At 46.6% G+C, this 12389-nt stretch overlaps 1 protein-coding gene across 1 annotated transcript in view; it reads left to right on the top strand.

The window, feature by feature from the left end:
• Positions 1-4612, top strand: part of STK4 (serine/threonine kinase 4) — a 46198-nt gene extending 41586 nt beyond the window's left edge. Inside the window, exon 11 of the mRNA XM_085314245.1 lies at positions 1251-4612. Coding sequence (XP_085170371.1) covers positions 1251-1409 — 159 coding nt within the window. The 3' untranslated portion in view covers positions 1410-4612. The remainder of the gene's footprint in view (positions 1-1250) is intronic.
• The last annotated feature ends 7777 nt before the right edge of the window (positions 4613-12389 follow it).

Genomic DNA, 12389 nt, shown 5'->3' with positions numbered 1-12389 from the left:
ACTATATTTGTTTTGGTTGGAAAATGGCTCAAGGAATAACAATGATCGCTGACTAATTAGCAATTAAATCAGGGCAGCAGTATCACTTGTATTTAACTGGAGTAGAGATAAGTCATTCAATTAGGGTATTTGTTGAAGCTCTAAAAATTCACACTGCTTTGTACACACATAAAAACAACCCCAAATTATTTTGCATGTTCTTACTTTCCACAGCAGGTGGTTGTTGAAAGCAGGTGGCACAAACAGTCATTCCCATTTGGTGAAAAATCTATAAAACACTATTTCCAGTCTGTTTTGTGGGAGTCTCCTGGTCAGGGAAAGGAAGTGGGCTAATGTTAAGGTGAACACTTGAAGCACTCGCTTGTAGCTTCYATGTTCATTGGCGTTATCCTAAAATCCTGTCTATTCCACAGGTTACAGTACTCCGTAAAGGGCATAGCTATGGACAACGCAGACTGGCCCAGGCCAAATGGGCACATCTCATTAACAGGGTAGAGCTCTTATGTGACGGTCTTCCGCAAACTGGCAAGCTCAGGAGAAGCAATTAAACGGAGGGCAGGCAGATAGGGAAGGAAAGCTTGTCCAGACYGGCCTGACATCCTCGTGTGTACAGTGAAATACAAATTGTACCTGCATATTACATCAGCATGAGGCTGACCTAGGGCAACCTCATGTGTGTGTTCTTGGGATTTCTAACTTAGCAGAGAAGTCTGTGAATTCCTCAGTATGGTTAAAGTTCAGCCTGATTGCATATAAATGCCTTTTTATTTTTTTCTTCAAATGCAACTTCTGTCACTGATTGTTTTCTCTTTTCTCTTCCTGTTTCCTTCTGTCTCCTTTTGTCAAGCAGAAAGAAGTTTAATTGTAAGAAAAGGTAGGGGGGAAGAGAACTTTGTTTCTGTTCCATTGCAGTACAGTATTTCTGTTCTAAACCTGCAAGATGAAGTGTTAGAAAAACAAAACAGCTCAATGGGGGAAACATTCACTGGTTGTTTACACTCACTCTAACTAAACAGAGCTTGAACTGTATCTGTAAAATGAGCAAAAGCAGTCCAGGATCCTGAAATTCATGAGTCCCATCGAGAGAAGAGTCCAGCAGTTTGGAGCAGAACTGACCCGTTTTTTCCTACTAGAAAAATGCATCATAACTGTCAGCTTTCTTTGCTCTAACAGGCAACAGAATCCCTGCAGATTCATGGATAGTTTCTGTACTGATGCCAACATCTGTTTTTCTTTGATCTTACTACTAGCTAAAGACGTGGAGCGTAGATGAACTTCAGAGGAGGCTCTCAGCACTTGATCCCATGATGGAGCAGGAGATYGAAGAAATCCGCCAGAAGTATCAGTCAAAGCGGCAGCCCATCCTCGATGCCATTGAAGCCAAGAAGCGGCGGCAGCAGAACTTTTGAGAGCTGCCGGTAGAACCTTCTTCCATCCTTAAACAATCAGCTCCTTGCTTTTATGACTACTAAACAGATTGATTTCTATTGAAATATGCTAGCAAAATAGAGGGCAATACTTCTGCTCGTTTATTTTTCCATAGCACCTTTGTGAACTCAGGAATGCCATTGAGTGGAAAATCCTGATGGTATATTTTATGTTAAACAAATATTTAAAATATTGTTTTGAAGGAGTTTTGTTACTGTTTTTAGGTGGATTGTTTTTAAAACAGAGGAACAGCTAGGGATAGACTAATGAAAGTTGGATCAYTTTTCAACAGAACTTTCAGTAGTCCATTTTCTTTGTTTTAAGTTACTATGAGTTGTGGTATTTAATCTTGTGATTTTTTTGTTTGTTTTCGTAAAGCACATACTCAATTTCAAGCTGTTAATTCTATCTTTCTACTGTTAAGGTACTGATAAGTTTTAGGTCACTGAAGAGAGTAGGTGAAAACATGCACAGGTTCCAAAAGGTTCCAGCCTTTTGAAAGAAACAATTTTTTTTTTTTTTGTTAAAGCCTGTAATAAGCCCCATGCCTTACACCATGTGCTTTAAGCAAGTGTGATTTCTTCAAGACTTCAGTTTTGTCCTTTTTTGTGTGGACTTTATAAATTAATACWAGCAGATAGTGTGTTGTGCCTCCATCAGAAATTATATTCTGTAATTTAATATCATATTTACTTAAAACCAAAAGCCAGTCGATGGTCTGACTTGTCCTTCAGTGAGACCCTGCTGACAGTGGAGTACTACAAGAAGTATGGCAGTATTAAAAGGGGTGGAAGTTCTGTGACCCTCTCTCAGGAATTAGGTACTTCCGCTCTGTGTGCAAGAGGACTTAAAAAAAAAAAAAAAAAAAAACTCCACAGTTAGTGAAGTAGTTCATAGGCTTCATCATTTTAAATTTACGTGGTTAGGTGCTTGAATAAGAACTTAATTTCACAATCCTTCACATTTCGACAAGGTTTAGCACATCAGAAAAGTTAAACTGAAAAGAAACATTTCTTAAGTCAACAAAGGTGTGTGTTACAGGGTGGAGTGAACGTGGAGTTGATCTCAGCTGCCATCCTGTCTTCACCTGCTAGCATAGTGAAATTCAGGCTCTCCCAGTTTCTCTGGATGCTCCCTATGTTCTTCCTCTATAAAACTCGTTGGCATTTCTGCTTCATATAGTTGAAACGATGAAAATGGCCATGAGTGTACAACTGGTGTGAGGCTGGTGCAGTTAACTCACCTGGGCAAAAGGGAGAGCAATACAGAAGAAGCAAATAAATGAGCTGAGTTACAGGGAGGAGCGACCAAGTGATGCCTGAGCCCTATGGGCTGCAGCAGCAGTGTTACATCTAAAATTGCAACTCAACATTATGTATCTAGCGCATAATGAAATGTTTGGCGAGAGCAAATACTGCTACCGCTTTATTTTCATTTTGTTCTTATAGAGGGAACAGTTTCCATGTCATTCTTCTGAAATGGGCCTTGGTACGTCAGCCAGATAATTAAACTAAATAGCAGTATCTCCTGAATCAAATGGTGCTAGATAGGAAGAAGGTTCATTTCACGCCTCTGTAGGCTCTTGACTACTATTAACAGGTATACTCCACTGATGTGAAAGGAACCAAGACATTTTTACCCCCTCTGAGGATCTGACTGCATGAGTTTTTCTCTGATATGCAGTGCTGTTCCATAGATCAGCAAACCAGCTATCCCTGAAAGAGAAGTAGTGTAACTAGGGTACTGAGGTAAGAATACATCCTGGGATAATCAGCTACCTGATAGCCTCAAGTATTGGGAAGGTTTTACAAGCACTTGCTTTCACATTGCAAGCCAAGTAATTAAAACGTTCTTTGTTGTTAGTAGACTACAATCCCTTAGCTATGAGAGTCCAGCAATTAAATGTGCTGTAAAGTCTAGTGAAGTGCCGTATGAGCAACGGGACATACACAGTACTTGTTTGGAATCTGTGCAATATGTTTGACCCCAAACATTTATTTATAATGAGCTATATTTCTGAGAGCCCTTTGCATCAAAGAAACTTGCAGAACTTAGGAGGGAGTTTTCTTTTCAAATACTGAATCATGAATTAGTCACTTGAATGGATCTCACCCAACCTGGCTTTGGCTGGAGGCAAGCTGGGTCCTGCTCCAGCTTTCCATGCACTGTTTGATGGCGAGACAGCCAGGCCAGGTGAATCTCAGCCTTTAGAATGAGCGTGCTTTTTTTTTTTTTTTTTTTTTTTTTTTTTTTTAACCCGCACTGTGATAGACATATATATATATTTGACGTAGTAGACTGTGGGCACTTCCTGCACGTAGTGTGGATCAAGCAGATTCTGCCAGGAGTAGATTTACCTCTGCACTGTGTAGGTAACTTTGTAGTGATCAGAGGGCATTAGAAAATCCAAGTTTTAAGCAAAACACCGCAGGGTGGTGTATATTTCTAGAATATGCAACCTGTGACTGCAGTAATGAATGTAAGCACTATTGAAATACTCTGCTTCACTGAAGTGATTGTCTTAAAATATAGCAAATGAACCAAAATAAGTAAAACTGATCCAATGGTTAATTGTCTTTGAACCTTTTGTAAACGCTTGCAGTACTGAAGACTTGATGACATTGATTGCACTCAGAGCTCTGATGCAGAGGAATTTTTTCTCCTTCACTGACTTTCAATCTCAAAGAGAGTAAATGATTCCCTTTTTGGTCCCTTCGTAGACTATCTGGGAGCATAGTACCTGCTCACTCCTCTGTATCCTCTGGACTAGGGCTCTTTGGACTGTTTTTAAGCAGAAAGCTTTGTTTAATTATATGAAGCTGTATTCGTGCGCTCCTTGAGTCCATCTGCGTTGCTGAAAGTGTTCTGGACAAACCATTATCTTTGCTTCTATAACACAGAGATACTGATGATGTCAGTCATGTGAGACTTAATAATGTGAAGTTTGTAGCTTTAACTCTTTTGTATCAAAGAAATTAGCAACACTGGCGTAAAGTGCTGACTTGAAATGCTATTTTGTAAGATCTGGCTGTTTGTATATAATAGCGTTGGGTCATTAGTTTGTATATGTATGAAATAGTAACTTTTATTGCATTCATCTGAGTTTGATACAGGAGATTGATCTTTCTCAAATATCTTGCCTTATTTGTTCAAAAGGGCAAATAAACTGTCCTTACTGAAAGCATCAGTGTCGTGACATGTATGAAAATATTCTGGCATATTATTGCTCATCAGGACAACTTTTACCATGGGGACCTTATAATCAACCAGTGTTACGCAAAACTCTGGAAGAGCGTCCAAGCATTAATAAACACAAGCAGTAAAAATGGGAAGAAGTGTCAAAATACGTGTTTTGACAGGAAATTCTTTAGCCTTAAAGCATTACTAATCCTACACCTCAAGGAGAGGTGGGTGGTTTATCTGTTTCAGTTTTGGGGCAGTTCAGAAACACGAGTTGGACATTTGGGATATTTTCCCCACAATGAAGAGCGCTGGCATTCTTCCTAGGAGCAGCAATGCTGCAGGTGGCTTGTTTGCCCCAAGAGGTGCTCTGGCAGATGGGGATGGTGAACTTTGCTGTAGACACTTGCTATCCCTGCTCTGCAACTTCACACTGCAGGAACTTTGTGAGCCTGCAGTCAGTTTGGGGATTAGGTACATACCAGTTTATCCACCTTCCTACACAACACAGGTGAGGCTAGAGTCTGTCTCTACTAATTCTGGCTGTCTTGCTGCACTTTCAGGTTTCTAGCTCAGAGGAACACGAAGTTGACAGCGAGTGGGTGCTGCCTTCCAATGGTGAACTGTTGGCTTCTACRTGATTTCCCTGAGCAGTTGCTAAATCTGTCCTGAAGGGATGACTAACCAAAGCAGAGACAGAATTCATTCAGGAGTCAGCTTTGGTTAGCAATCCTAAAAGAGGCAAAGTAAGATCTGAGCTTTTCAATGCTAGGAGCAAGTGTGAATTCAGAGAGAGGGAGACTGTATGGGCATTTCTAGTAAACGGGAAAGCCTAGAGCACGTACCCTTCTCCGCAGCGCTACCAGGAAATCGTGGCACACTGGCACGCAGAGCTGTACTGCTGCCGCAGCAGCGCTGCCTTGTCACCAGTGAACTGCTCGCGTGTGCTTGCTTCACGCTAGGAGCAGTGCACACGCTGCTGAAATACTAAGGGCATATAAATAACTRAAAGTCAGCTGCTGACAAGTAGCCGTGAGTTGAGGCTAATGTTTAGCCAGGCTTTTCCACCATGATTTGGGACTCAAATGGAGAGCAACACCCCCTCACCCCCAAAAAACAAACAAACAGAAAAACCCTATCCAAGCACACCTATCCCAAAAAACATAGCACCAGCAGTTTCTTTGTCCTCTTCCTACAATAGCTGCCAGTACTGAGGCATGAATATTGCTGTGCAGATGTCCTTTATGCCCAACCACTCTTTCTCACACCCTCCTTTTGTCCCATTTCCTCCTGTCTGMAGGCCAAAAGGGCCTGAGCAGGGGCTTAGCTAAATGCTTTGGGTGTTGGCTGACAGCCTTGACTTGGGAGCTGATGATTTTTCTTTCCATCAATCACTCTGGCAAAATGTAAGGAGAGTCAAACCAGGAAACACCCATCAGCTATTTTCAGACTGAAAGTGACTTAATTGCCCTTTAATTTAAGAGTCCAGGAAGGCAGCCAACTTGTTTAAAAACTTCAACACAATTCAAGTCCCTCTATGAAGCACAGTCTGTTCTGCTCCCCTCTAGGTTGTTGCTACTAAAATCGATGCAGCACTGGGGCTGAAGGGAGCCCGGGGTCCCCGAGTCCWGCTCAGGGTGGTCACAGCAGCAGAGCAGCGCTCTCCAAAACCCGCCTCTGCGTAACCAGGGTGCTGCAGGATGGCCTCTCCTCACCCCCAAGAAGCTCACAAGCTCTCAGTGACTTGTACTATCGCTCACTGGCTATAGAGGGGATGATCCRGGACCAGAGTCACAGGCTAGCTTTTCCCCTCTGCTGCTCTCATGGGATTCAAGGGCTGGTTGTGAACTTTTATCCCTGGTGCTCCTTGCATCACTGGTGCTATGCTTGCTGCACACCTGATCTGTGTATTTTCATACGCAGTGAATGACATTGCTGAAGTATTTTGTGACCTGTATTGACACATTTGGTTAACTTAGTTCCATCTGTTCAAGACAGTATCTTTAGCTATTTCAGATTGCTAGAAGGAAAACTTTAAGTGTTCCTTACACCTAAGCTAATGGCTATTATTCAGATAATGATTAATGTGAACTCATGAAAATATGCAGACTTGCTTAATACCAGGAGAAGGGATGAAAGTGTTTTGACAATGTAAAAACATTTGAACTATGGCACTGTATCTTTATTGGTCTCCATACATAGCTCAAACACAGAAATTGCAAGCATCATTGATTTAATATTTACATACTCAAGCAACCAGCTCTGGCTTTTGTCTACGTAAATTCCATTGAAATTAGCAGGCCTGCAAAAGTCTACAGACAACACAGATGCCCCAAACGATGCCCGTGAGGAGTCCCTCCTTCCCACAAATCAAGTCCTTTAAGATCTCTCAGCTTTCCAATCACAGACCTGATTTCGCTGCTCAGAGTAGTCACATACCCGAGAGCTAGCAAAGGAAAAAAGTTTTAGACAAAAGTAATAAAGTTTACTTTGTCTCTTTAAGCAGAGTTGTCTAATTCTCAGCTGCATGAAATAGCTTAATAAGGTCACTCCTTAATCACCATCTCCTGGAGGCGAAATAGTCACTCTTTCATCAATCATTTTTTGAGTGTGGAGAACAGCTTTTGTAGAAATAACCTGATAGAGTGTTTAATTGATTTACCCACTATACCAAATGAAAACACAGTCACTCTCAGGAAAACTGATTAGGGATTAGCAAAGGAACATGAATTTCCTACTTGCCTTACAAACAGTAAGTCAGACCAGCGCTAGCAACCCATCCGCACACAGAAGAGCCTGGGGAACACAGGCGTGGGATGGGATCACCCGCTCCGTCGGGCTGGGTACCCAGACCTTCCTGCACTGATTCCTCCTCTGCAGAGCTCTGCTGCTGCTAGATATATCTGCATGGTAGTGGGAGGATTTTCCCGGTACAGTTACTCATAGCAGTACAAATCCTAATGTCTTGACAGAGAGCAGGAGGCTAAAAAAAGAAAACATCCTTCACAGTTTTCCCAAACCTCAGCCTGGAGTTCTTCACAAACCAAGTCCCTCTCAGAGCTGGCAGTGGTTTGGAGCAGCTACAGAAGCTCTCTCAATAGGTACTAGCTCTCTTTTAACCCTGAGGTTAGAGCAGATTTTTGCTTAGAAAGACTAGCACAGAGTGATTTTTTTTTAATGAACAAACTCTCAAAGGAGTAAGGATTAATCTCTATTTTTAATCTTCCCTTCCTATTGCATTTAGCTAAGGAATGTTTGACACAGCAAGAGCAGCAGTCTTTCTCTCTCTACGTGAATCCCCTGCAGAGGAGCAGCCTCAAGACCAAAGCCCCTCATCTCAGAGCTTTCCAGAGAGCACTTAGGCTACCAGGAGTTAGCTCAGCCTTTCACACTACCCTCAGGAAAGAAGATAAACCCCAGGCAGCATCAGAACACAAATTAGATCCCCTGAATCACAGGGAGAGCAACTTCCCCTTTAAGCATCTGGCAGCAGGAAGCAAGCTGGGGAGACACCTCCTAGAAAAGGGGAGCTCTTCTCCAGAGGGAGAGCTGCTGGGGGGCTTGCTTGGTTAGCTGTGCTGCTGCTCTGCATCACGGCTGGCTGGTTACCTGCAGCTCCTGGAGGGCTGAAGGCACCTTGGAGCTGCAGGGTCACTTCTTTAGGCAGCCTGGTGCTACATGGCGCTTTCCTTAGGGCTCTTCTAAACCTACTTACAAAATGGGCTACTGAAATTTCTGACCAAGTTTAAAAGCCRTGCTAGGCAGAGGCAGCCGTGTGGTAACACGGCTGAGCTGGTGCTAGCTCCCATCACAGCTCATTGCTTGCTGGGTGCTGGGTGCTGGGAGCCGGCCTGAACTTGCCTTCATGGGAAGGAAAGCAGCTGCAGCTGCATGTGGTTAGGGCCACGAAGCCAAGGGGATGTCCTCCATGCCAGGACAGGGGGTTTGAGCAGAGCTGCTGTGTCTGAGCAGCTGCTGACCTGAAAAAGCTAGTCTGAATTTAGCCAGGTGGACCTCAGACCTCCTGCCTTCAGTGTGTAAAGGTGATGAACGCTGCCGGGGAGCTCTGCCAACAGGGGTAAATGGGACACCTGGGGGTCCAGGTGTCTTCGGTCTCTTGCCTTGCGAGGCCTGAGCAGGTCTTAGCTAGTGGGGCCCCTCTAGGAAGGAGAGCAGCGCGGATCTGTGGGCTTGCTCTCTCCTCCTTGCTGCTAGTTTATAGCAGGCTGTTAACTATTGCTCTGCTTCCCTTGCAAACAGCCACAGCGGTGAGCAGGCTGGCTGGGAACACAGACGGGAACGTGTGCGCGTCCTCCAGGCGCCTGCTGGCACCTAAGGAGGTTGTTTAACCAAGCTGAGCAACACTTGCTATTTCAACCAGATTTTCTTTTAAAATGGGTCTTTAAAATGAGTCCCTTTCTACTTTTAGACCTGAACATGGCCCACGAGAGCGGAGTTAAAATTAATTTCTTTAGATGAGAGTGGTTACTTGGGGAGGTAGCTAACTTTGCTTGCTGGCTGCTGCTCCCACCACCGGCTGAGCGCTCGTGTCCCTTCGTGTCGCAGATCCTGCTGTGAGCCTCCTGCGTTCTGTCTACGCAGAAACCACGCTTCATCGGGGCTTGCCTCTCACTTAGGAAATCACCCTTGGTTTTCAACGTTAACTGTGATCCTTTTCTCTCGCTCCGAAGCTGCTGTGCCCTGCGCTCCCGCACGCGCGCGATGGCTGGCATGCTCCCGCAGGGCCCTCTCCCGTTCCTGCCCTCRGTTCGGTAGGCCAACTGGAGAAGGAGGGATCCTGGCTCTCCAGCCAGCGGAACGCCACCGTTTCAGGCACGTGGATGAGCTCTKATCCGTCATCCAGCAGCTCTCCACGTGTGAGCTCCATTTTGCACCATAGCTGTGAAATCTGGACCCAGGAGCTGGCTCGTCGGGAACCGCCATCGTTCAGGAGTCCCCCAGTATGATCCACGTGGTGACATCCCACAGGGAGCTGACTCCCGCTTTGGGTACTAGAAATACCATCTTTCCAGCCAAGCGGGGTGGGTGGTAGTCACCCCAAAGGCACAACCGCCCGCCCCGGCCATCCTCCGTGCGCCCGGCGGAGCAGGGTGGAACTGCCATTTCTGGGCTTCCCCGCTGCCACGTTGCCTCCAAGGGAGACAAAGTGCGTGACCGCCGTCTCCAGAGCCCACTCGCTCTTCCGCGTGGTGCACCCACGCTCCTGCTTTCCAAACGGCCGCCTCCTGCCCGGCGGGGCTCAGCCTGGCTACCGCGACCTGCTGCAGGAATCACTCTGCAAAGAGCCAGCCTGCTCCTGGCTGTAAGGGACTTCTGACCCCACCTCAAATCAGCGACTCGCTGGGTGAGCACAGACACTCCAAGCTGCTGTGAAACAGAAAAACAGCTTCCAAAGTGGGTCACTGAGATCTTTAATAAAATATACAGTATGCATCCCATGCATAGATAGAAAATTAATTTACATGCTCTTTGAATTCTTTGCATAATACTTTTAATTAATACATGTAATTTAGTTTTCACATTTTAATACATTTTGCTACTGGAATATTTATGGAGAGAAGGGGAAACTCCTTCCTTTATTCAAGTAACAGTGCAGCCGGAGCTGGTCCAGCACAGCTGGTGAGAGCTCGCCGATCACGACTCGCAGCAAGAATGAGTGCAGATTGGACCACGAAACGTCAATATTGGAAGACTCAATGATGCTAGGAGTGTGAGCACCATCCCATCGCACGTTGCTGTTCTCTGGAGACCTCCTCCCTGGGTCAATCTTGAGTACAAAATGCTGGGCCCGCACCGCCKTTGGCTCATCTTCTGTTCCTCCCCGTGGCCAGCAGATCACTATGGGCAGAGCCCTCTGACTCGCCGACCACTGCAGCCCCCACACTGCACCCAGACAGAGAGGACAACCAGTTGCAAAMACGACAGTTCAGGTGGCTGTGGCCATCTTGTAGCCATCAAAATATTTTCAAGCCCATTAAGTAATTGCAGGGTGCACATTTGTTCTACTAAAAACAGGTATCGTTTGATGTATTTCACTGTGCACAGAGGGAACCAGGGATCAAGGAGAAGCTCCATAAGGGAATGAGTGCTGGGCCCCGAGGCAGAAAGGGATGAGCCAGCAGAGCAAACCTGGGCTGGGGTTGCGGCGAGGGGGATGGGGCACGTGCCYAATCCACCTGGGTTTGCGCAGGGGGTGTAACTCGCTGGCACAGGGCAGTGGCAGTTTCTCCGTGCCCAGCAGTGTGCCTGCAGCATCCGCTCCCTGACAGTCCTCTGCGGGGACTCGGTACCTCCTCTGCAGTGACGCAGGCCAGAGCTGCTCTGCTACACTTCACCTGGAGAGGTTGGTGGCCTGTTTGCACCTATAGGATCTTGTTCCCTGGCTGTGCTGTGCACCCCAGCACAGGGTGACCTGCCACCCACAAGTGTGCCGCTGGCCTGGGCATCCCAYGCAAGGCCCCCGGGCCAGGACAGAGTACCTGTCCTGGGAGGGGGATGGAAGGGGCCAGGGCTCCCTGCCTCCGTGCAGACGCCCACATCTCCTACGGCTTGAGAGGCTCGGCACAACCTTCACACGCAGACCCCTGGGTGCTCCCTGCAGCCCCAGCTGCGCTGCGCTCTCCCCAGCCCCCCGCCGCAGGCAACGGGCAAGGGTAGGAGCATAATACTTTTGATTAATACATGTAATGTATTAATGTGTTACATGTATTACAGAAGGGGAGGGAGCAGTTAAATCCCACCTCTTTTGATAAAGGCTCTTTCAGTGGAGGAACCAAACAGYTGTTGGCCCTTGCCAACTGCGAGAGCCAGGCCTGATCTTGCTGGCTGGCACTCATGAGAGSGGGGACAAGAGGGTGATGCCAGGGGTGGGCAGGCAGAGGGTGGGGTGGAGGGTCCTGCACCAGTGTCAACAAGGCAGTGTCAGTACACTGTCTAAGGAAGATCGAGTCTTGTCAGYATTGCTGCAGGGGATGAGGAAAGTGGGACTTGTCCTACCTGGACACCGTATCTCATCCCTTACAACCTCATTTTCTGCCTTATCCTTTTTCCCATTGCCTGCTGGGGAACTAAACCATCTGAGACCTCTGCCAGCTGAGGGCTTGTGGGTAGGAAGAGGTTGGGGCAGAGTTTATACCAAGGTTGCTCAAGATCTGCAAGGGCAGCCAGCATGGTTTGAGGGACTGGCTCACCCTTACTGCTTTGGAAACCTCCACTGCTAGCAGGCTGTGGCACGGACTTCATGCCTCTGGGGGGGGGGGATGTGAGTGAGAGGAGCTTTTTAATCTTACCCTAGATGATACAAAACTTTCAGGGTAGAGGAAAATCACCCTTCAGTCATTCAGAGTAGTGCCTGATTTGGAGGCACTGGGGCCGTGTTCAACAACCCTCTGCTTCTATATTTCTTTTTTTCTCACTTGCTTCTTTTCTGTCTCCAAGGCAGTGAGTATGTCTTGTGCCTTTGCCTCAGTTTGCCAGTCCCAGGGGAGTGTGGACAGCATGGCCCTCACTGGGGAAAGGCTGAGAGATGCCCAGACAGGTACAGCTGCTGCCTCCTGCCTCCGTGGGTGTTGGAAACAGCTGGCATCCGATGGACATCTCCTTTGATCCCTTCTGTCCTTCGCATGGGGATGGATTACGCCAGATACTGTGTAGTGGGCTAAGGAGGTGAGATGGCTACCTGAAGAATCTGGCCACCATGAGTCCACTCTTGTGTTAGCTGATGGCTTCTTGGTGTTGTCCTTGTGCAACAGCAGTGTCAT

Source organism: Rhea americana, unplaced genomic scaffold, assembly GCF_003343005.1.
Source record: "Rhea americana isolate MKP2758 unplaced genomic scaffold, rheAme1 scaffold_4, whole genome shotgun sequence".
Classification (NCBI taxonomy): domain Eukaryota; kingdom Metazoa; phylum Chordata; class Aves; order Rheiformes; family Rheidae; genus Rhea; species Rhea americana.
The sequence above is the reverse complement of the archived record's forward strand: the minus strand, read 5'-3'. Positions and strand labels throughout refer to the sequence as shown.